Here is a 26,234-nt window from a genome sequence, read left to right as displayed (position 1 = left end):
TCCACAGGAGGGGTAGTGCGCATGCGCTCAAGATATTCTAACCACATGCGTTTGGATCACAACTTCATCAAGTACCAAAAGACACCAAGAGTAGGAGCGGAAGTGTAGCAGGTTTTTTTCATAATAAGGCCTAACTACTCTTAAAAAGTTGATTTCTAGGAAAATGAATAAAATTTGTCTTAATATTGGCTGGATATATTCATTTTAAAAATTAAACTTACATTGTCTATTTTAAGGGAGAGTAGCTCTTTACAGGATAAGAAAAATGTCTAATATCAACATGCAGATGTTTATGGTTTGCTATTTTAAAACGGGCTGTAACGTGATTTATTTAGGCGTAAATGGTAAATTTATGTTCAGTCAAGAAATGAGAAAATGATGCAAAAATTTTAACCTTAAAAATTTGACTTTTAACGTTTAATATGAAATGAGAAGAAACCATTCCTTATTTTTTTTTTCATGGGCCTAATTTCTATGAAGTTTCACAGCAAGCTTTATTTTGAAAGTCTAACCGGACGTTGCGTATGTATTATTGCCGCCTTGACCGCGGTCTCAATCACGACGTTTCTCCAGCAGCGAGCGTCCGCTGAGCATCAGAGCGCTGATCCTCCTCTAGTGTCGGGAAGGCGTGCGGTGGGCGATGCTGTCACAGATTCACTAAACGCTGCTCGTGTTTCATTTTCAGAGCCCAACTCCCAGCAGGCTACACAGCTCTCCAGCCTCGCACCCAAACATGGGTTAGGAAGAAAGCGACCGATGGATTATCCACTTTGTGCACTTCAGCGAGGATGATGGAGGGGGAAGCGGACTTGTTTTCACAGAGACATCCTGACAAAGACGGGGACTGAGAGGGAGTAGAGATCGGGATTCGCAGCCTCGCTTTGCATCTCTCTCTCTCTCTCTTTTTTTATTTTATTTTTTTCAGTTTTCTTTATCATTATCAGTACTGTTATCATTTTCCCCGCGTGTGTGCGAGACAGAGAAATGTTTGCAGAATTGCTGTGCGGCGCCGTGGCTCTGGTCCTGTATGTCAACACTCTGGGCGCCGATTTCTGCTACGATGACAGGTACTTGGGTGAATGAATGACATCCAGCCCCGTGTTACTAACGTCACTGCCTCTGCTATATCTACTCACCTGTAATGTATCAGATCTGGACGACAGCGTAGGACTGATGACAGGCTTCATTCATTGTATTTCACTATTTCATTGCACCAGCAACACTGGCATTTAACTCATGTGAGCTGGATTTTTTTCATTAACACAACAAGCAGCCTGCCTTAAGGCAAGTATCAATAAATCAATAGAGTATGATGCTTTGAAAAGCTATCCAGTGATATTAATATTACTTTCTCCTGCAGACACTTGTGCTTTTACTAGTGTTCATCATACAGTATTTTCACATTTCCAGTGGTTCTAAGAATAAATCCCTGCAGCCTTCCTCTTGTTATATCACTGTAGTTTTCCATAGGAGGAAGAGTGATTCAGTAGTAGTGTGCTCGGATGCCTCAGTGCAAAGTGTTGCAGTCTCCAGAGGCTGGACTTTCTCTGAGTCCTGACTTGTTCTGTGGAAATAATTGATCTCTGGAGAAGAAGACATATAGCATGTCTCCTCACTCCACAGCCCCCAGCGTCCCTTTGCCAAACACGTCCAACTGTGTAGCCTGCTGAAAGTTTCAGCAAAGTATTCCATATTATTAATTTACTTTAAAATAGGCTGCAAGTCGCCGTCCTCCACTGGAACCTATCAGTGCAAGGGTTCAGCCGCTGTAATGCAGGGTAATGCATTACTCATAGTTGGCCTTTTGATATTTGAATGGCTGAATGGTTGTCAGTGCCTCAGGCTCATTTATGCACCATCCATGCCTCCATGTAGGTCAGAGGCATCATCATTTTCCTGCCATCATCTTCCTATATTTTATTTATTTTTATTTTTTACAGCTAATACATTATTATTTATTTGACTGTGAGTTAAAGATGTAAGTTTATAATCTTCAATGTAGTTCCAGCAGTTTGTGTATTTATGACAGGTGTGGTGCGACTATTAAAACACACCCAGAGGATACCGTTTAGTGAGCAAACAGTACATTAGCACGCGCCGAATCAATTAGTGCTGTATTTCCTTTACATCTGCGCTTACTGCTCTGTGTATAGAGCACTCCCTGCTTAGCACATTCCCTCAGGCCTTTTTCCTCAAAGTCTTGATACTTTTCTTGTGGTAGAGCTGCTATGCATTTACACCTTGCACTCAGGTCAGGCGATTCAGGCAGCCCTGTGCAGGAAAGATGGTGTTCTGTGTCCATAAACCTGTCAGGGAGTGGCAGGGCTGTGGAGAGGGGAGAGGCTGTTGCTGCTGCTGTTGTTGCACAGTCAGCTGCTGTGTGGCTGCTGGAGAGCCTGGAGCCTCCAAGTTTTAATGTAAGACAGAGAGCCAAGTTCTTGATGATTCTGTGAAGAGATGTTAACATAATGTTATTTATTACCACATGACTTTTGAGTCCAAGTTATTGCAGGCTTCTTACGAAACGGATGAATGACAGCCAGGGATTAAAAAAAAAAAAAAAAAAAAAAGATTTTCTCTGACTTGTTCTGTCTCCGACATGTTTTTCATCACAGGCTTTCTGTCAGCCGGCGTTATCTGTTTTTAACACCATGTGTTTGGTTCAGACTTGCAATTAGCAGCCGTCTCCTGTCCCCTCGGGCTCCACCGGTGGAAGGAGGGAGATAGAGGAAGGGTGTGGGGTGTGGGGTGTTGGCTGGGTGGTGCGACAGAGATATATCATTCTGCTGAGTAAAACAGCCCTGGACACACAGACCTATCTAACTGGCTTATGCTGTTCCTGTGTAGAAACAGAGCCAGTGTGACTTGGAAAGAAGCTGTCATAATGGAAAACACTGAATGTGTGAGTGACAAATCAAACTGCCTTGCCCGACACCCTGCGGCCTGTGGACTGGATTTATTTTAACTGAGAATCTGATGCTAATTTATGGATCATTCAGATAATGTATTACAGAATGTAGGACCACATGCTCGAAAAAATAAACACGCACAGTTGATGTTTCATTTAGCGTGCATTTAAAAGTTAAGAGAAACCCTGTCTTTCATCGAATGTTTATGACGAATGGCTGCAGAAGAATTAAAAATGGATATTTTGTCACAGTGCAGCATTGATTCCTCTCTCTCTGAGAAGACAGATTGTGCTTCCCCCTTTTTGCTTCTGGCTGTGAAACCAGTGCATTGACTTTGCTCATCTAGTGATTAAAAGTTCAGATTCAAGTCTGTGGTGTGTGCTTGGGTGAGTGCCTCAGGGCTACAGAGCCGGCATAAAAGACACCTGAGGATTTGCAATCGATCGGGTGTTCGACTCGGTACAGCACTGGAATATGTAATGGTTTTGTTGCTTTCTTTTTTATATGTATTCTTGTCATTGGGAAAGGGAATGTACAAGGAAAAAAAAAAACATAACTGTGGAGGGTACTTTGTGTTCTTGGTCACATTCTTCTTATCAAAGGTGTGTTCAGTGGTTACACATTAATTTGAACAAACTTTATGTGTTCTATACATAGAAACCAAGGCCATTGGGAGGTCGTGGTTCAAGGAAAAAACAGTTAACACGTTTTTACAAGAAATCTTATCCTCAAGACATAAAAAAAAAAAAAAAAAAGTAATAATAATAATAATAACCGCCTGCAAGGCAATTTTCTGACCCTGCAGTCAGTCACAGACCCTCCCTCGATAAAAACGACAGCCTGGAAGAGTGGCCTGCTCTGCGGTGCCAAATCACCCCAGGGAGCGTTTCCTCTCCCTCCCCCTGGACACACTCATCATTAGCACATACACAGCTTTGACACCTGCGCTGGAAAATAGGAATCATACGTCATGTAGTTCATATCTCTGCTGCTATAATCTACAGTTAGAGCTGAGTGAAGGAATGGGAGAGCCCAGATAAATGTCACTGGAGAAATACTGGTGCAATATTCTGCGACATGCTGGAAGCCTGCAACGTTAGCAACCTCGCAGAGAGAGACCGCCAAAACCTGGTGAACGCCTCACTGCATTGTTAGCTCGACCGCTGGTGGCAAAAAAGTTATCTCACACTGCGTCAAGTTTTAAGGAAGCCTTTGTGCCACAGGTCATCTAAGGTGAACCCCCCCCCCCCTTCATCAGTTGAAAACATTACTCTCCTCTGAAGGTATATTTCATCTCAACCCGTGCACACTGGTTCTATGGATTATCGTCTCTCTGTCGGTGGTGCTGATGGATGTGATGAACTGCAACCCACCTCATTGCTCTGCCCTCAGTGCGATGCATTATAGGGTTTGACTGTGTGAGGATGTGTGAAGGACGCGGCCTCGCTGGGCATGGGTGATCATTTATAACGCTCAGACACTTGGTAAAAGGCGAGTCCCTGCACTGCTCCTTGCCCTCAAAGCTTTATTAGGGAAGAAGTCGGGATTGGGGGCAGAACTGAAAACTCTTCACACTGATGCGGTTTGATGTGAGCTCCGGCTCGATGACGGCAAAGAAGCCACACAGGGCGGGTGACTCATGTCGTTTAATGATCATACCAACCGGGTTATGTAAAAAAAAAAGAAAAAAAAAAGAAAAAGGGGTGGTGAGTTTTTATTTATTTATATATTCTTTTGGTGTTTGGTGTTTTTTTTTATTTTTCTCACTTTTGCTTTGTTTTATTCGTTTTTTCATCATGCAACATGCAAGTTTCTTTGCCTCTGATTGTGTGTTGTGAGCATGTAACAGACAACCAGACAAAAAGTAGACTGTTATACCATAAAAATCCCTAGGTGACATTTAAAGTCATCTGCACCGTGCACCCCCCCCCCCCCAAAAAAAAAAAAAAAAAAAAAAAGAAACCAAACAAACTCGGCAAGTTTAATTGCAGGCTTCACAGAGCTTTTGTTACCAATTTGAAAGCTCTGTGTGGTCCCTGTCAGGTGGAAACCAGTCTGTGATGGACCGACGTGGACCCGCAAACTGCCTCTTCCTTGGCTCTGTGTGTCAGTGCACCGATCTGGAACCCTACTCTCATGGCCTATACTATAAGATGGGCTGGTTAACGTTGCGGTTATGTTGAGGGCCCAAGGGCGGCAACCCAGCAGTCTGAGCATCTCCTCTTTTTTTCCCCAAGTCAGGGTTTCTCTGTCTGTGCCCTGTAATTACCGTCCTGCCTGCAGTGAGGGGACTCACGACATGGTTTCGTAGACGTAGCTGCTCCTCTGTCTCTCTGTCTCTCTCTCTGTTTCACTGTCTGCTTTCCCTTCTACTACCCCCCAAAGCCTTTTAGGCCTCCAGCTCCCATCAGCCAATGACTGCCTCCAGATGGTCCTGTTTGGTAAGCAGTTTTGGGTTTTTCTCCCTTCTGCAGTTTGAAGGGGGGAAGGTTTGAAGTGGATTCAAATGGAGGATGTTGGTGTTTGATCATAATTGCCAGGATGGAGACATCAAAGTTCCTGATGACACGGTCAGTGCGTAATAGTGTCAGTGACGATGGCCTCAAGACTAAAGTTTATACAGCCACAGAGCTTTATGGCATCTTTCAGCTGTTTGTTTTGGTTGCCGGGCCCACAGGTTTTCTGTTTTGATTGGCTCTCACCAGTCTCATAGTGTGTCTCAAATTGTTTTTCAGTGAAAACAAAGATAACAAAACAAAGTTAGCAACTAGCTGTAGTAAAGATGGTGGGCATATTGCAGGAATTGACTATTTTTGTTCTCAAGGATTTGGTGGAAAGCAAAACATAGCTAAAGGTGGAGTGAATATTTGATTTACATTTGTCACTTGATCAAAATGCACAACTGCAAATGAAAGCTCCATATATGCTGGATGTGTAAGGAGGCAACTGTTTGCTGACATGTTGGCTATAACAGCCTGAAAGGTCGTAAGGATTGTGTTCTCAGCTAATTTCTGCTGCGGCTGAGCGGCCAATGGAATCTGTTATTGCAGCTTCAAATCGTATGTCAAATTAAAAATACAAAGAAATGATAAAACTACTGTTGAGCAGTGTGGTAGTGGCTGTTTTCAATGTGCATGGACTCTGTTGTCTAGAGGGGGAACAAGGAAGCTTTGCATTCATTCCCTCGACCCACCAGGGAGTACAGACTGTTGGCAGGAGAGGAGGGAGATATGAGGAGGCATCTTGCCCGATATTGTTGGTCCCACACTTGATAAGTCAGTGTTTGTGCATTGTGAGTAACAATTGCAGATTCTACACAACTTGAGACATTTCACACTGCAGGCACAGTAGCTGGTTGTGTGTCAAAAAACTATGAAAAAAAGAAAAGTTCTTAGCAAGTTTCATTCCAATTTCTGTTCTCGTTTGTATCACAGAAACAATCTCCCGCCATGTAGTCATTTCACAGAACTGGATGATTCCCCCTGTTAGAATATGCTGCCACTGCGACCATCTTTTTTGAGCTACACCAGCCCGGAAAGATCAGCTCAGTTTTAACCACAGATAGATTGGATCTCCATTTTCCTAAGCTCTCATTTTCCAACAGATAGATGATGAGGGAAAAAATAGTTATTTTCACTCTTGCCACAATTGCAGATAAGCTAGTCTGGCAGAAATGCATTTGTTTCTAAAAATACCATTAATGAGGGGTTCTGATATGTTTGTGAGTTGCTTCATTTACCCACAAAACCCTACAGAATTACTTGGAGCATTGGAGTCTTGGATGGTGGGAGTTCATATTTAGGTCAATAGGAAACAGCTGACTAGATATGATGCTCCTTTTTCTCCCTCTCTGTCATCAGACCCAGAATAAGACTTCATTCTCCTGTATCTTGGTTATTGAATTTCACCTCCTAAACTCCATTTGAAAACGTTGGCCTTTGGACTGCATTCCCTGTGGTGAGGGCAGAAAGGAAAGATCTGAAATACCTGCATATTTGGAAAATGTGCAATAGAGATTAAACTTGAGAAAGTGTTTTATTGGTGTGTTTTAGCTTAACATGTAAAAAGTGTGGAAACCCACACATCGCAGCAGAACACTGCATTCCTGTTGCTTAACTTCCTTTCCCCTTCCCTCCCATTCTGGGTCACCAGATTTCTCAGTGACTGTCAAACCTACTTCTGCAATTCACAGACGTTTTTTTTTTCTTCTTCTTCTTTTCCATGAGAAACTGTCGAAATGTTATTTATTTCTTGTCTACTTGCAATACTTACTATGACTTTCTGTAAATCAGCCGTGTCAATATTTTCACAGATATGAGTATCAGTATATGTCGGTGGATAAGTAATAAGAAGAGTGCAGAGATGCTAAAGATATGTTTAAAAATACGACAAAAAGACGAGGGAAGACTCTCCACTAGGATATGACGGTACTGAAATACAAAGCAGGAGCTCTTGATGCATCTAACACTGTTCAAACGAAAGGATATGAATTCCCTCCAAAAATCAAGGCACACTGCTTCACAGACGTAGAGATGAGAGTAGAGAACGATTTTCTTTCCTTTATATTATTATTATTATTTTTATTATTATTAAAAAAAATCTAGGAATAAATAACAAATTAAAGCCTAGCATACTGTGGACGTTGCCTTTTTACTGGTGGGACTTTCCAGTGCAACAGTATTGCCTGTGTAGGCTGTTGTTCTAGAGCGGTGATTTCTGGTAAAACTTGTTTTATTCAGGTGTGAAATTATAAAGTTTATTGATAAATGACTTGGTCCTGAATCAGTGGATAGACTCCTGTACTTGCTGATACCAGATCCAGTATTTTAGGCATTATGGGAGGCATTTCTGATACTATTGGTATTGGAACAACTCTACGCTTAAGTTTATTAGCTTTATAGCATGGCAGTGTTGTTGCCAACTACTAAGTTCACTATTCAGAAATCTATCATTCATTATAGAAAGGTTGCAGTATACTGTACACTGTATGCATTGTGCCCAAAGCTGTTCTGTGCGTGTACAGTAGCATGTTGTATTGCTAAGTTTATCACTTAGTCACAGTAATCGTGAATGACATTTTACATAAGAAACATGCTCTTGTGACGCCATCAGACGCCCATAACCTCCAGGTCCGATCGGCGTCTGGACTCTTGAGAAACACGATCCGCACATGAGTCTTAAATACCTGCGATATCTTGATGAGGGGGTGATCACACAGTGGTTGAGGAGACGTCAGCCTCCCAGTCTACCTTTGATTGCTGGAGCATACCGCAACCTGCCATTGGCTGAAACTGAATATGCGTGGCAGGGTGTAGGGAGCTGAGTCACTCCGCTTGATTGCACCGCTTCAGCTGATTGTCATTTGTGATATGCTGCAGCGGCAGACCGGTGTTCTTGCTGTGGGATTGAAAGCTGCTCATGAGCAGTCACCATGCCCACTGTTTCTTGAAAGCCCTCGCTGTGCTCGAGCCAGGCCAGAGCAAGCTGCTTCAAAGCTGCATTAATCAGGCTCTGATGCTTTGTAATCACCCGACTGGTATGCAGTGGGATGAGAAATGGGCCATATGTAGATGTCGGGTTTGGCTTCCTGGCGGTGGATTGAGGCATTAGAGATTGTCTTCGCTGCACTGCACAAGACCTTAACCTTAGTCCACTTTGGGTATTCTCAGTGCTCCTTGCCGGGCTATTTAATTAAAAGCCAACAGATTATCTCTCCTAATACATCATGTGGTAATGGCAGCACACACACATACAGTATGCTGCTGACACACACACACACACACACACACACACACACACACACACACACACACACACACACACACACAAACACAAGGATAATAATCGCCTTAAATGGGAATAATGTCTAACACCAGACTGAATCATCAAACAAGCAAATCCTTCACATGGTCAGTGTTGTGTGGCACGTTCAACACATCTACTCAATAAAGTGAGAAAGGCCATTTGTCAAAATGATGCATCAAATGTGCTGATTTACCAACAAAATAATATTAGCTGGATTTATAATCAATGAACATGATGCATGTGGCGGGTCAGCTCTGTGTTCTCTGGAAAACAATGTCCTGATCGAGTGTAATGATCGGTAAAGGATCGCTATAGGTTACGCTCCCATCATTAGACATGGGTCTCAAATGATTTGACTCTACGGGGCTAAGTTGTTAATGGGTCTAGACAAGGGTTTGGATTTCGAGGGCTAATGCTGGCTGATGGCTCTTAAGCCGTGGCCACTCTCAGGCTCTTGGCCCTCTTCATATTAATGGGATTAACAGGACTGTGGATGAGAGGGGGCACGACGTGTAAGCAGAGAACCCCAAGCCCTTAGAAACAAAAACTCCCCTGTCCCCAATATCCAACAGGGATGCTATAGTTTGCCCTTTTCAGTAAGGAAGAGGAGAAGGCTTTACCCCTCTTCACTGGGCCTCCCCATCTCGGTGGCCTTATTCTCTGACAAGGAGCACTGGCTCGTCTCGATAAGGTTATGACACAAGTTGGCTGGTTCGGGGGCAGTGCCTTTGTCCATTGTAAGAAGGAAGGGGCTGTGTGGTCCCTCTGTTCTCCCTGGGCCCAATGAAGGAGGCCATTTGTCGTCGAACACAGGGGGAATTAAGCCCTGGTTGTGCTGGCCTGTTGTTTATGAAGGACAAAGAAGCAAGACCTCAGTGTTTTTGAACGGAGCAGAAAATTGCTGCAGTTTTGCCGACCAAACCTGTCAGAACCAATTGGGTGAACTCATTCTGGTGGTGGTGGTGGTGAAGGCAGAGGAAGGAGGGCAGAGGATTCACGGTTAGTGAGCAAACAGAAGCATCATTGTGTCGTGAATAAGCCAGTTCAACTTGTTAGTTTTGGGTGGCATGGATGTATATTGCTGGAAAGATGATGCGTCAGTCAGTGACGCTTGGGGGAAATGCGGCCTGGCGTATTTTAGAGCCGGTTGCCAGGTTGGAAGCCAGCCACCTGCTTTTGGTTGCCATATTTTAGTCATTTGTAATTGGAGCAATTATGGTCTTGTTTGATTATAAGCCATATTGCACTAATGAAAAGGCGATATCAAGAATGGTTTAATATATTTTTCATAACCCAAGTCTACTTGTCGGTGCTCTTACTCTGGAGGGTTTGTTGTTTTTGAGAACGGACAAAGCGCGTTGGGGAGTTTTCCAGATTAAAATTCATATTCTGAAGCCTGGTGGTGTGCTGCTGCAGTGTGTTTATCATTCATGCATTGCCTTTCAAAGTGTGAGGAAGTGTCTGTTTGTCTTTCATTTTCACTGTAGTGCTGTTGTGCGTGTTATTGCTGCTGACAGGTTATTGTTTTTTACTCAAAGAAATTGATTTAAATCTGTTCAACGGCAGCATTCAGCTTCTGCACCGAGGAATACAGTCACTTTATTTAGCACAGGGCAAAGCATCCAGCCCAGATAAATCTAAATCTACTATAACTCTTGATGCTTGGGGTGAATGAAAAAACACAGCAGGTCACTGGAGAAAACAGGTTATCTAGCAAAAAATGTTTAAATGATTTGACCAGATTATTGTTGAGGACTCTTTCCCCCTCTCTTGTCGGATTCAGGTTCATGCCTTTAAGTGGTGGAATTACTCTGACTTGTGTTATTATTGTGGTTGAAGCGGTTTTCAGATGTGATTAGAGTATGTGGTGTTTCCTTCATGTGGGAGGTGAGTCAGATGCAGCACAGAAGGGCTTGTGGTTTGGCCAGTTTAGCCACCGTGGGGAATCTATTGCTCCCCTTAGGCCTGTAACACTAGGGACACAACCGGTCATGTGCCCCTTGTGGCCATTACTCTGATGCTGTGTGTCCTCTGAAGTCGCTGCTGAGAGGGAACATCATCGTATTATTTGTGTATATATATATATATATATATATATATATATATATATATTTGTGGACCTGCAAACAGGCTGACCGAGCAAGTTGAAGCCTGAATTCTTGTGGACCCTGGACAGTCCCAGCTGTAGGAGTCGCCTCCTCCCTCTCTCTTCCCTCACTTCCTACCTCTGACCAGACCACAACGACGGAGGAAGAACATCTTTTCACAAGCTGCCCTAATTGATACTGTCGAGCCCTGGGAACCCAGCGCGTGGTTTTAGTACTCTGCAAAATGCGTGCAAAGCACAACAGCCTGCAGTATGCCACCCTCTGGGACACCACAGGTTATTTACAACCAGACGACCGGTCTGGCTCAGGTCCTCATATAGTTTCATTTAAGTAAGTTTAGAAAAAAAAATACCCACCGCACTTGGATGTGACCGTTGCCAAGTCTTTCATCAAATAGCAACAGTGAGAGAGGGCAGGAGTTGAATCCAATCCAGAGCTGTAATCTCAGCCTTAGGGGGCTTTTCGCTAAATGGTTGTGTGGGTTATGAAAGAATGAAACCTGATATATAGGTATGTTGGGTTCCTACTGTTGGTACCGGCTTTTTCCTGCAGTTTTTTTTTTTTGCCGTTCCTATAAAAAAAACCGTAGCACTCTACCGCTACACCTGCAGGATTTTTAGTGGATTTAAAATGAATGATTTTGTTTTTAATTAATGAATGTTTTGAGCCATGTATTTTTTTCATGTTTGGATACGTGTAGGAGGCATTACCAGATCCAGTCAAATGTAGTGTAAATTGACTGCTTCTAATGTAACTTGTCATAGCTCGGTGAGGCAGACGAGTCTGACATCTCTCCAGATGGAGAACAGCTTGTGTTGTATTGTATTTCACAGACAGAGCCAACTCTCTCATTCGCTCTCTGTCTCTCTCTCTCCCTCTTTCTCTCTGTCATCATGAATAAAATCACACCGGTGACAGATTGATGGAATCATGATGGTTTACAGGCTTGATTTCAGCAGTTTATTTTGGCTGAGCGCTGACCCTCAGTATCTGTGGCCACGGTGTTCCTCCTCATCTCTGACCTTTCGCATGTGTGACTTTCCCCTCCGGCTCGTCTGCCAAGTGAGGTCTTCCTCTTCGGCCCGAAGATGGATACACACAATTGGCCCGAGTTTATTTTTGATCCGACAAGGAAGTTTAGGTTGGGAGAAAGTGTGCGCAACTGTTTCTCCTTTACCAGCGCCTGAGGTTTTTGAGGATCTGGGGAGAGACGCTGTCGGCTGCTCTGACAGAATAATGAGGTTTCTTAAATGTGCTCTCAAGAAATAAATTTCTAATCTGAGAGCGTTTGAGGGTATGCAAACGAGAACAGAAGAAAGAATGACTGGTAGAGCATTATGGCATTAGATGAAGGGCAGATCTGTGAAGGCCTCAGGCTATCTGTTTCAGTACAGCATGTGTTGTCCCGACTGTGAACTCCAGCTGTTAAGGGCCTTACAACATTTACCTGATGAGATGTTAAGAGGGCCCAAAACCACACCGGATCCCCCAAGTAGTTCCTCAAAATGTGTCCAGCCTGTACAGTAGACACATTTCCCACCACCACATGGTAGAAACATCAGCGGCTGTTTTAATTAGGGAGCAGTTGAAGGGAAATCCATCCCCGGCGCTCGCTGGCTTGAGAGCTTTGTTTTCATTTTGCGTGAGTGACTGCTGGGGTCCCCGGTGAAGACCCTAACCTTCAGACACATGACTGTTCAAACAAACTGCCACTCACAAACCTCAAACCTTTTCCTTTTTCCTGCCAAAAACATGTTGACCAGAGTGAGTCTTTTAGCCTCATGGTCAGGCTTAATGTTTTATTTTCTGGAAACCAGCTCTGTTATCTTGGAAGAAGACGAATGAGACTATGAGGAGAAGGACATTTATATCATGGAACTTCTTGAAGGGAGTCGGATTCTGTCTCGGGAAGAAGTGAAATTATCTTAAACCCGCTGGCAGATTTCCTTCACTTGTGTAAAGAAAAATACATTATCAGCACTAAACACTAGATTAAATGACTGGTGCGGCTCTCTCCCTGCCTCCGCTGCTCATTTAGTACTGCTCTGAAACATTTGCTAATGCAGTGCGTCCATCACTTCACTTGATTGATGGAGCTGATGATTCTCTGCCATGACAGCTGAAGTAAAGCAGGCAGGCCTCGGGGGAACCTGCCACGTGGTCTCGTCCGCTCCCTCGAGACGTGGCCCCGCAGAGAACAGTCCTCGATTGGCGCTAAGATTATGTCACCTCCTAAACTGCACATCCTGCAGCTCTCATTCTCAGCAGCTAACTTCTACCACCGGCAGCTCATTGAGAGGTTATTGATTTTTTTTAGTGGAGGAATAATCCCCCATAGTTTCCCAGTGAGCACACAGATGGCTGGCCCTTATTAGGTGAATAAGGATTTCATTTATTTCTTCCTGCAACTGTTGCAGAGCCCATTCATTCATTCAATGAAGTGCAAATCCATATTGGAAAATGAATGGCTTAGATGTCTACTGCCTGCAGGGCCACAGCAGCATACATTTGTATGTAAAGTGTATTCTCTGTGGGTGTGTTTACTGTTCCAAAATGGCTTAAAAGTTTTATATTTTATGGCTGGATTTAGCATCAAGATATACTAGCATAAGGAGGTAAAACCACACCAACTTTCTTTTCTTTTTTTTTTGTTTTGTATGTGATCTATTGCATGTGGCCAACAAGTAAAGATCAGATTTATGTAGGAGATTATGGTGTATCTCACACTCTACTGCAGGAGACGTCTGGCTGTAAATCATGTGGGTGAATGATGGATACCGGCTGTCACAGTGAACAGATGAGTTGGCAGGACCCACGCTGGCATGTTTGTCTGCTCAATGAGCTTTTAATTTGCGGTAACGACTTGACATCAGCAAATTAGGGGTCTTTGGGAATCACAAAATTAGACTTCTGTGGAGGACTGAAAGAAGTGGTTTATATAGCCTACCTGTTTTCAAGGTGCTCTGGACTGCAGACAAATGACTTCTCTCACAGACAGTAAGTCATAAACTAAACATTTTAAAGGGCGGAAACAGTGTTCACTGGACTTTCATAGAAAGACGTGTTAGAAGTAACTAGAGCCCGACCGAAGTTGGATTTTTGGGGCCGATACCGATATTAGGGAGTTAAAAAAATTCCATATATATTTAAACACTTGTGAAAAAGATATATAACGAAAGCAGGAAATTTTACAGTTTAACAATAAACTTTATTGATCAAAATGACATCAGTGCAGTGGAATGCTAAATTTCACTGGGAATTAAATAAAATAACTACAAAAAGTATAGAGTATAAGTATAAAGTATAAATAAAAAACATAAGAACAAATATGTATACATATTATAAATATATGTGTATATATGTATGTATATATGTATATACTACTTGAATGAAAACAAAGGATCAAATATACATAAAATGCTGCCTATATAACTTGACTTTACCCGAGCATTTCCACTGCATTATTGCTTCTTAATAAAAGTATTCATATCAGCGCATGTCAGCGAATAAATGCACCAATACCGATATATCAATGATAGGCCAATAAATCGATCGGGATCTAAAAGTAACAGTATTAAAAAAACATCTTTAGGGCACTGTTTGAATGTGAGGAATTTACCATTATTTAATAAAAAATTTTTTTATAAAAATACTATCCATTTGTTTCCTACAAGTATAAAAGAAAACTGAACTGTTTGACATGAGGCATTTCTCAGTAAAGTAAAATGATCCTGTTTTCTCTGTAGAGCTTCTTTGAGGAGAATTTACAGTTGCCTCCATTGTTAGTTTACTCATCTTTATTGTATTTATTTATTTAACACACACAATTATCCCTCATTCTTAGTTTGGCTATGGTTGCACATTTGTTTTTCCCAGTGTAATTGGCTGTTGTTTTCATGGGCACTTAGTGTTTTACACTAAATTGCAAACTTGGCTTTCACCGTGCGCAGTTACAATTCCCCCATCTGAGAGCTGTGATGAAGCTGTTCTCGGTTTCCACAACCTTCTTAACAGCAGTTTTTAAAAAAATCAATATTTGAAGTACAAATTTGAATGAATGTGTTGTAGAGTACTTCCTCTATGCACGGCTCAAGTTTTAGTCTTTCGGACAGTCATACTGCGTGTTGCCAAGGCCTAATAGTTTTACAGTACACCGTCTGAGTGAGTATGCTGTTGGAAAGGACACATCCGAATCTGTGCCATAATCACATAATCATCATTATGAATGATCTCATGGTATTTATTAAGAAGACGTCTGGTTTTCTTCAGGAAACCACCTCGGCTGTCTCCCATCATGTCCACTATGTGATTGATAGAGAAAATAGGCCTTTGAAATATTACTTATTTATTCTTGGAGGCCATCAGTGATCCTTTTTTTTTTCCCAGTTTCAACATAACCAGTTCATCTCCATTCAAATCTATTTAATCATTGTGATCAGGGGAATCCTTGGCCCGGGAATGAAAGAAGGTGAATGGGACACTGTGGGGAGCAGAAACCTGAGCAGAGCTGAAGAAGTGCCACAGATCCACTGACTGCTCTGCTCTGCATTTGTTGTACGTGCGCCTCATAGTCCCAGTGTTGTCCGCAATAATCAAAACCAGATTTTTACGTGTGTTTTTTTGCAGGTTCTTTCATCTGAACCCTTCAGATAATACTGTAACAATAATATTGGCAGAGGTGCCTCCTCTTACGTTAAGCTTTTTCTTTTTTAAAACTAGAAAGCAGATGGACCATTCACTGCATGTTTTTCTCATCTAAACAGTTGCATCCTCGAAATAGATTTTGGGTCGTATTCATTTTAATGAAACAGACGATTCTCCCCAAAGCTTTAATTATTTGCAGATTTGTTCGACTTAGGAGGCTTTCAGTGTAACTGTCAGTGGACTCCCAAGGGTGAGTCAGCTGCTGCAGCATGGACGCCCACAGTCTAAACCAGATTAGGAGTTTAAACCTTTTAGTCCCCAGTCGAGAGGCTGTTGAACTTCTCTTAATTTAGATTCATACGTTTCTTGTGTGGGATTTTTTTTTTTTTGTATTTGCCATATAGAGATAGTGAGGTTAAAAGGAAGAACAAGGTGCATTTGATCTTGATTGAAAATTGGTTCCAACATCTTGATCTTATTGGAAAAAGTGATCAAAGAATTAACATGTAATTCTGGCCACAGCTGGATACAAAGACAAAACCCAGCTCTCCTGAACGTGCATGCACAGTGTTTTCACCTCAGTGCAGTTATACTCTCTGACAGCTCTGAACCCTGAAACGAAGGTCACTTGCATATTCATAAACCCGCGGATGTTCAGCTCCGACCATTTTCACATGTCTTGCGGATAATGTAGTGCGGTTGTTGAGTTGTTCATCACAAACGGCGTCGCTATGCGAATTAAGGGACAACTGCTCTCTGCATAAATACATCACGATGCACAGTGTATCATTGTGAATCTGGAGCCGTCAGTCTCCGCACAACAAGTAAACACCATCCATCACAACACAGAGTGCAGTATGACAAGAGCCTGTAATGTAAAATGTGGAGCAGCTGAGAGCTTTCACCTTGTCAATCCAATAATGCAGCTATGATGCAAGTTTAGCTGTGTGTGGTGAAACCTTTGGCTGATCTATGGGCCTGTTTCCCTGCCAGCTTTGTGCAGTAGCCAGGATTAGTTTTACTGGAAAACTCGCCTTAGCTTATTGCAACGAGACTTCATAAACATTTGATAAGTTGAGCTCCCTGCTCTCCTCTTTTTCCACTTTTTATTTTTTCATGGGATGCAAATGCAAGTGTTTTTTAATGTTCTCATTAGCAAATATTTTGGAGGTCACCGCCGGAACACAGTGTGTGAGTTGCATGATTTTAAAGCAGAAAAATATGAAAAGGATGCAGGTTAATGAAGTTAATACACAAAGAATCTATTGTCAATTTTTTTTTTCAGACAAAATAGCTGAATTCCATCTAAGTATAGTGAGTACGTAAGTAAGTAAGTCCAGCATTAGTTCATCAGAACATTATCTCCTCACATGCGAATACAAGGCTGGACAGCACGCACTGTGTTTGCCTTATTTTCAGCAGAGCTGGTTTGGGTTATTAGCCGAGTTGCTGATGTGTTTATGGCCGCTGGGGCTGTGTTTATTTGAGCAGGATTTAAGGTTGTTTATTCGGAACCAGCTTCTCCTGTATACAGTAGGCCCAGTCAGATAATTGTAAGATTTACGAGTTGAATAAGAAACCCAGTGTTCAGCAGTGTTTACCTTTTTTTTTTTTTTTTGGTATAGCTAAATCATCTGCTGTCTTGTGGATAACTGTGGAGTAATTGCGCCTGGCTCAGAATAAACGGAAGGTGCCTGGTAATTTTCGCTGAATGCTCTCTTGATTACGATGAGCTGCAAGTATAACTGACGTTGACTAGTGCATGGTAATTATCCGGTTTCTTTTCCGTCCAGCTTTAGCTATAAACACATCCAAAATATCTACAATATCATATAATATCTGGAAGTTAAATTGTCCGCTTGTTTCTTCATATTGATTTCTCAGCCTCCAAATCCATCTTACTTATTTTTTTATGATCTTCTGTGGTCACAAACATGATCTTTATGATGTTCTTTAATCCTAAACTGTCACATGCCGTTACTGAACACATAAATCTTGAAAAACGGGTCACAAATATTTAGTTGTATTTTTTCTAAAAGGCTCAGCAACAGCTGGGAACTGTAGTTTTTAGCAAACAGGAGTGGATGTTACACTCACTGAGGACTGCTTTCAGTCGAGGATTGATATACACTCACTGTCCTAGTGAATATTTATGGCAGCAGGACTATGTATGTGGGAAAATAAAATAGACTACAGTTCCCCACACTCATGGCAATGATGGAACATGTCACAGAGTCCAACTGTGTGGCTCATCAATGTCTTCTTAATAGTTTTTGGAAAAGAACTGCGTTCTGTGGCACGGTGGAATAAGCTGTCAGGCTTTGGCCACAGTGACACTTGTTAACTGGATCAGCTTACTGATGGATTTGATATTTTCATGAGGTTTTTTGACAATACGAACGGCATAGTATAACGTTGCCAGCTTTATTCGTAGAATTGATGTTGCTCTGTGGGATAGTTCGTCAGGTTTTAGTGTCAGTCGGTGAAAAATACTCAGCTTTGGTTTTGGATCTTCTTGGGTTGGAACGAGTTCGAGCAGAGCTGCATTGGCCGACTGCAACATAGTGTGGTGCCTCAAAATCAAGGGCCAGTGGTGGCTTCTAATACCGCTAACCAGCAAGAGGCGGGTAATTGATTTGTTAAAGCCCCCCACTGGCTTGGTGAAATGAGATGACAAGTACAGTCCTGAGGCGTAGTCGAGCAGAGGGAGGGATGGGGGGGGGGGGTCTGTGACCTGCAGGAAGATCAATACTACATGATGAGGGTGTGGAAATGGTGCTGCAGCTCTTTGTTCTCATTCAGGCCTTTGCCATCAACCAAGCGTTTTGCCATATACTACACTTGTGATGTTATTAGAAAAAACATCTCAGTGACACAGGCCATTTGTTTTTACTGGCCATATGTTTGACCATGTGGTTTTCCATACAACAGGCAGAGAATATTTCTCTTTAACTGCCCATCGTTGTAAGTGATATCAAGGGCATAAAATGCAATGTGAATCCCAAACAAAGGCTGTTAATACACCATGACACGGAGTCCCGCTACAAAGGAGTGGAGACATCACACACTTGTGCTGTGTTGTGAAATACCACATTAGAAGTCATTAATAACCACATTTCTGCTCTATTGGAAACAGATGATCTCATATCTTTGAGATGTAGGCTTAACTGCAGCGTACAATACCTGATGTGCGGGGAAAGTTATATCCATTAATTCCACCAAATACTGACATTTGCTCGGGGCAAGGCCTGAATAATTTGTTGGCATAACATGAATAATACAAGAAGGACACTAAGGTCAGAGATGGCGTGAGCCTGTTGTTTTTTGTCCTGGGTTGTGGCTCAGACCATGAAACTAGCTGAAGTGTTTCATTCATCTGTTCGCATGCACAGTATACAATCCTGCATGCAGCGCAGTATTAGGCAACACCGCCTTCCAACTCAGCTTTTCTCAGCCAATAGAGGGGAGAGGTCAATTGCAGGTACACTTTTCAAGTCATAAAAATCCATATACAAGTGTTTTTCTTCAGGGTTTAGAGAAAATTCCCTGGCTTCAGGAAAGGCAGCGGAAGGGGTCGAAGGGAATAAAGCTCTTTTTTCACCTCATAAAAAAGCTGCGAGCACACATCAGGTGTTGGCGAAGGCCTCTAACTGAAGGTCCCTCACTCACAGCACTCAAAGATCTCCCTGAGGATGATAGAAGAGCTGAGCAGGGCAGCATAGCAGATGATACCTGCTTTCACACCACTGATGTGTGTGTTTAGTCCTCTTCATGCCGTCCTTCATCGTAAAACACAGTTTAACTGTCATAATACAAGAATGACAGGACATCGCATCATGAATACCAATACCAATACCATTCATATCCTCAGTGACAGCTGACCGGTCTTTTCCCACTGGCTCCTGTGCCCGCACCGCCCCAGCTGCCAGTTGACACTCCAAAGTGCTAAAGTGTGTATTTATTTGCCACAAATGCAACAGTCTGGCCTGAACCCCTGGCTACTGAGCTGAACTATATGTGCGCACTGTGTGGTGTTTTAACCCAGTTTGCGTGACTTGAATTTTTAAAATCTGCCCCAGCTCGAAGAATTCACTCTGTTGAACTGGAATAACAGGCATGGGCAGAGAGCAGGATCTCCATCGCTGCAAGTGATTTCATTATTCTGCAGAGGTTAACTGACACCCACTGCTACTTTTGGGCAACGATAGCAGGCTGAGCCACAACTAAACTTCAGAGACCATAAGAGAACATTGATCGTAAGAGACCAAAATAAGCTCAGATATATGACCTCTGTGGCAGGGGCTTTTCTCATTGTTGCAAGATGATTTGTCATCAAAGCAATTTTGAGAATCAAATCAAGTCATTTATCAAGCAACAAAGAGTAAGAGCCTGTAGCCGTGCTAGCAGCCATGTGAAACAGTATTTTGAGCAAAATGCTAATGCTAGCATGCTGCCGGGCTCACAATGACAATGCTAACATGCTGATGTTAAGCAGGAATAAATGTTTATATGTTTACCATGTTGACAGTGTTTAGTGTATTAGCATGCTAACATTTGCTAACTAGCACAAACACAATCAGCTGCAGCGGATGGGTCATGATTGTTTGATTGTTTGCAGGTGCTTACAAACCAAAATATTGGACACACTGAAGATGTGACCTGATGATGGCGCTAAAGGAAAAGTCAGAGGATAGCCCAAGTCATTACAATGTATCCTCTTGGGACCTTGAATATCTGTAGACAATTTCACAGCGTTACATGCAAGACTTCTCGAGATATTTCACTCTCAAACACAAATGTTGACATTTGGTGCCACTAGAAGAAAAAGTCCATTACATAGTTATATAGATATTTCAGTCTGGACAAACCAGCCAGCACTGCCATCCACAAAGCAATGTCACTAGTGTGGTTAAAAAAAAAAAAGTGGCCAAATGTATTGCTGTGCACCTGGGTCGTAAGTCAAGATCTAAGAGAGAGATGATCTAGGGTATGTAATAGGCTTTGTTGCCAAAATGTTCAGCCAAACCATAATTCTGGATTGTAAGAAATGAATCGTTCCTCCCTCTCTTAATTCACTGACTTATTATGGGTCAAACACACCGTTAAATCTTTCCTCTTCCCTTGTCCTCTGCTGAACTCTCTTATCATGGATCTGACATGCTAGCAGGTTCATGTAATTAAAACCCCACTGCTTTGTTCACATCTGCATGCAGCTGCGTTGTACATGATCCCTCTCTGCCTCTTTAGCTCGAACACGTTCTGCATCCGCTGCGTCCCTCCTTTGTCATCAAGCTTGCAGTTTGCTCGTAATTAAGTACATCAGTGGATTAAGAGCTCACCGGGGCTGATTTGCTCTGACGATACTCTAGAGATGACAGACTGTCTCTGTATCTTTTTCACGGCCAGACGCGCCCACACAGCTTCGTGAGGTCGACTGGACCGATCGTGGATTTGCAGAGCACCTGAATCTGGTGTAACTGTGCAACAAATAATTTGTAGAGACACAAGCAGGTGTTGGTCTGGATGAATTCATCTCACATTACCAATGCATTGTGACTGCTGTGTTTACCAGCTGGATTGTCATTTTCATTTTATATGATCACATATTTTAAGTTTTAATGTAGGCTTACATCACTGAAATTTCTCAACAACTATTGGATGGATTGCCGTGAAATCTCTTACAGCCATTCCTGGTCCCTAGAGGATGAATCCTACTGACTTTGATGATCCCCTGATTTTTCCTCTGGCACCATCATGAGGATCACATTTGTGTTTTTAAGTGAAACGTCTACAAATACTGAATGATTTGCCATGAAATTTGGTACAGACATTACTTCATTTTTCCCCTCAGGATGAACAGTGATTCTCTGACTTTTCATCTAAGGCCATCGTCTGATCTAAATTTCAATTTTTTTTACTTCAAATTACCAATGCGCCTTAGTACTTAAGGCTGCAATAAATCATTCTTTTCTTAATCAATCACTTTATTCTTTTTTATTTAAAAAAAAAAAAAACGATTAATCGCCTTGACAGAAAATTTCATATATATCAAACGTTATTCCATTTACAGCATCTGAGAATCTGGAAAAAGAAAATTTGTCATTTTTGCCTCATAAATTAAAATTAATTGATCATCAAAACCGTTGATGATCGCTTATGATTTCAGCTGTAAACTGCTTGTCTTGTACATTATATCATATCATAAGCCACTACATCATGTGAATAGGGATGGAAGTTTATTCATTCCCACAGCGGTCTTAAATATTTCATGATTACTAATCTGCCCCTGTGAGGCAGAGGATCACAAACCAGGTCCGACATGATTTCTCTGCACCTCACTGTTTGGGTCATTACCACGCCACTGGTAGCAAGACGAACGCACACCTTGTGTCAACCTGTTATTTTTTGAGATTATGGCTACCTCGTTCCTTCAGGAGGAAATTGGGTTGACACTGTGAATTTCTTTCCATTTAAGCAGCCTTAATACTTAATGCTGTTTTGTCTGCCCCTGGGGCCCTCTGAGTGCGCTTTGCACTTTTCTAGGCTGGCACAGTCTCATTACCCCTGGAAAAACTTCCCATGTTCATGTAAAACAGTGTAACCTGATCCAGGGGACTCGAAATAGTTTGCGGGAGACTCAACATCCTCCACAGTTTGGTGGAGGAGATGCTGCTTCCCGAGAAGAGTCACATGAATAGCAAAGGGCCCAGCAGAGAAAAAGCCAAAGCAAAGAGACAGCATGTGCACGTTTAATACTTATAAATATCTGAGGTGAGATTAACATCATCTGCTCGCTCTAGTGAGAGGAATTATGGGTAATCAAAGGAGACAAAGGGACTGATGCTATTCCAGCTACTTTTTTATGCAGCTATGCCAAACTGTGGCTTCAGTACATGAGGTTAAGTTGTGTGGGAAAGTGAAAATAAGCACTGCTTTACCTTCAGAGAAGAATTTTATATTTTAGGAAACTGCCTGTCTCTTGTAATCACACACAAGCATGTTGGATAGATACAAGCTCAGGGAAGACACACAGTCTTACAGTTACTACAGTGCTGGAAACCAGTAAACGCTGACAACAGGAACTCCATCAATGGGAAGCATGGGATTGCAAAATGTTTACAAGACATCATCTATTGTGCGCTGAAGGAAGTTATTTCTTACTCCCTGGTGAGATAATGTATTTTCACCAGCAACTTGTCACGCTGGAGCCACCCGAACAGAAAATCAAATCCCAGCCCGCTGGATAATGGGCCTTTGAATCCTTCAGGAGCGGCGATAGTGATTGCCTCCGCGTACGACGGAAAGCAGTTTGATGTTTGAAAAACGTGACAAATGTGTGTGTTTGTTTGGGACACGCTGGTCCTGTGTCTGTGTGTTTGTGTGTGTGTGTGTGTGTGCGTGTGTGTGTGTATGTGAGCTTGTGTGAATAAACGTTTGTGCGTGTGCTTTTTATGAGCTCGTCTGAGTGATTTCCCAGCGAGAGTGTGTTTTACAGCCGGATTCCTCCAGGATGAGTCTGACTATTTGATAGAACAGCCCCCTGGCGGCCTCCCAGCCTCCAGCCTAATGAGCATCATGTCTAACAGGTGGTCCATCAGGGCGCCGAGAACAAGAGGAATTAAGGTGTTTGTGCGTAAGTTGCTCATTTGCCGTTTTGCTGTGGGAGACCTTTTTTTTTTTTTTTTTTTAAATACCAGTAGCACTACTTTTTTCCCCATGCAGTGAGGAAATTGAATCATAAACACAATATTTCTTGGATCAGTGATTGGCAGCCTAAGAGGCTCTGTGGTTTGTACTGTAAATGATCAAACAATTTCCCAAAACCTGGAAGGTAGTCTCAGTTTACGGACTGATTTGAGCTTGTTGAGATTTCTGAATTCTTCTGTGAACAGGCCACGTTGTTTCATGAAGAACTTATAAACCAGGGGCACAGTTTACACAGCTGGGAGGAAAAGAGCTGTAAAAGTGTTGATTGCTTCCAGATTATGTGTTCGTACACAACACTGGGTCATTACATATTTTGTGTTCTATGACATTAAGACGTGTGTGCTTTAACTTCAACGTCTAAGTCAATGTAGTTCCATTTTTACTATTTCTATGCACATTTTTTGTCACTTCAAATACCAAATTACACACGTCCAGAAAAAACGTGTTTACAGTGTTGCCACATAATGTGCTCTGTCTAGACCCTTGCTGTTGCCTCGCTGTACTGTTGTAATAGTAAAAACTATATTGGTAAAATGCATTACCACCCAAGGTTACTAAGATGTTTGACATGGTAAACATTGTAGGCTACCTGCTAAACATTAGCATGTTAGCATAGGTTACGCACATGTTAGTATGCAGATGTCAATGCACATTCCTGCGCCTAAGCACAGCCCAAATGGAGTTGCTAGCATGACTGTAGAGTCTTAATCCTGTTCATTATGTCGTGCCTGAACTTTACCCAACTGCACACTGCACCCGACTATCTGACCGGGATGATCTGTAGAGATCAAAACCACTTTTCCAGAGTTTCCCGGCCAGAATGAACAATGAGCTCCACAAAGTAAAAAAAGATCCAACCAGACACACACAGTAAATGAGGAAAGGGTTTTTGTGTTGTAACACAGGGGCAACAGCTATTTTCCATTCAAAGTTAGAAATCTTGAAAAGAGACGAGAAACATGAAAAGAGGTTTTTTGGCTTATACTCCCACATGTAGCTGCCGCTCTGGTTAATGATGAATAACTCTCATTTTCAGTCTACCGCATTATATGGAACTGCATTTTCTTTTTACAGCAAGGTCCTTATCTCAAATTACATTTAATTACACTAAGTTTTAATTGGGTTTAGTCAGGTTAATTACTTAAATCCTTCTCATATCTTTATCATGATAATATCTCAGTTTATGCTAATAACTCGGGCAGAGAAAAAGGATGATATGAGCTTTGGAAATTAAACAGGACGAATGTTATTGTAAGGCCGACAACAAGTGTGCTTTGTTTCCTGTTTCTAGACAGAGATATAAAAAGCCTTCTGCCATGTTTGCTAATTTCAGTTTTTCTTCTTCTGCTAATGCTAATTTGTGCTGCCTACAACCTCACAGTCTCTTCCACTCCTTTTTATTTCTTTCTTTTCACAGCTGCATTTAATCCCTCTGCTGGTTGACCAACATACAGTATGTTGGAAACAAAGCAGGAGTGTTCAGCATGACCACCACATGTCTTTTGTTTTGGAGTGAGCTCATTAAATGATGGTGTGTTAGAATGCAAGGCCTCGGGATGGGGTGGGGTGGGGTGGGGTATGTGCTCCCCCCACCCCCAGCCACCCACCCACCCACACCCTCTCACTCTCCTGCATTTCTGCAGCTGACTTTTAATGGAATCTGATTTGAAAGCTTGTGAATAATTCCCGTGGGGTTGTGGTTTGTAGGTCATTGTGCCATTATGGTTTGTTCCTGGTCTGTCTGAGGGAGGATATATGCGTGTGTGTGTGTGTGTGTGTGTGTGTGTGTGTCTGGATGTGCGTTGGCGGGGGAGGGGGAGAGGGAGGAAGGCACGGGGGCGTCGTCTGCCCGTCTGGTCGAAAGCATCGTAGCTTCTCTCTCCCTGCTGCTGGAGGTGGACACAGAGTGAACACTCAACCCCCCCACCCCCCTCAGGCTTGACCCACAAATCCTTTTCCTCTAGGCAACAAAGGGATTATGGGAGAAGTAGACTAATCTACTTCTGTGAATTTACTTATGCAAATTGTTTTCCACACAAGCCCTGGCATCAGCGTTAATCTGCGAGAGCAAAAAACGTTTCAGGTATTGTTTTTATTTGTTTCATTTCATCATCCAAAACTGCACTTTCTGTATTTTGTACTTTACGTGCAGAGCGAAGAAAGAAAACGCTGCAGTTCCAATCTGAGAGCCTTTGTTTTCTTTATTTGGGATACTTGAGAAGGAACACTGGGCTTGTAAGGGGCCACCTGCAATAACAAATTACTCCCCTGTGTGTAAGGAAACATCCAAAAGCAGCACTCTGGATGGGCTTTGTCTTGATTTATTAATATTCTGCATATGCCTTGAGGGTTGTGTATGAAATATAGCTGGAGGTGTTGCAATATGAAAAATATACCTTTTGTGGAGGGCTTCCCAGCTAGTTATATTCAGTAGCACATACCAGAAATGACAGTTTGTTACTTGGATAAATGCACGGCGCACAACTTTCACCTCAGAGTGGTATTTCTGGCTCGCTCATCTCAAACATCTTTGATCCCTTCTTTCAGTTTATATGTGGATGTCGTGGCTTTATCTGCCGCTGAGGTGGGAGTGGAGTGATGGTGAGTGGAGGGGACAGAGCAGGGATGAACTTATCACCTTGTCTTTGGCCAGACAGATCGGGTATAGAGCGTTTCGCCATAGCTGGCTCTGCCTCGCTTGTTTAAATGTTCCTGTCTTGATGGTGCGATACGGCGTATCCCAGGCTAATTCAAACAGTCCAGAGAGAAATAAGCTGAGGGATTTTCTGCAGTGAAGGCTTGCACGCTGGAGCGGCTGAAAACAGATACAGTAAAAAGCTTCTTGGCAGTGCTCCACTTATTGTTCCTCCTCAGATATCCCCAGACGTTTGAAAATTAGTCTACACGTTGTTTTCACGTGTTGTAAAATGACTGTTTTCCCTGCACATTTGACCTGATGATGAGAGATTGTGTGATATTTTATTGTTGGGTGATATTTATCTAAAAGGGAAGAGCTTTGATTGCGCACAACAGGAAGAAAATTAGGGTAGTTTTTGAGCTG

At 42.4% G+C, this 26,234-nt stretch overlaps 1 protein-coding gene across 1 annotated transcript in view; it reads left to right on the top strand.

Moving 5' to 3' along the window:
* The first annotated feature begins 611 nt into the window (after positions 1-611).
* Positions 612-26,234, top strand: part of LOC111655071 (protein O-mannosyl-transferase TMTC2-like) — an 89,223-nt gene continuing 63,600 nt past the window's right edge. Inside the window, exon 1 of the mRNA XM_023406318.2 lies at positions 612-1,067. Within this exon, the coding sequence (XP_023262086.1) occupies positions 985-1,067 (83 nt within the window). The 5' untranslated portion in view covers positions 612-984. The remainder of the gene's footprint in view (positions 1,068-26,234) is intronic.

This window comes from Seriola lalandi, unplaced genomic scaffold, assembly GCF_002814215.2.
Source record: "Seriola lalandi dorsalis isolate HSWRI2012SDOR001 ecotype SW California unplaced genomic scaffold, Sedor1 jcf7180002054302, whole genome shotgun sequence".
Lineage (NCBI taxonomy): Eukaryota > Metazoa > Chordata > Actinopteri > Carangiformes > Carangidae > Seriola > Seriola lalandi.
Note: the sequence above shows the minus strand (reverse complement) of the source record. Positions and strands in the feature narration are given on the sequence as shown.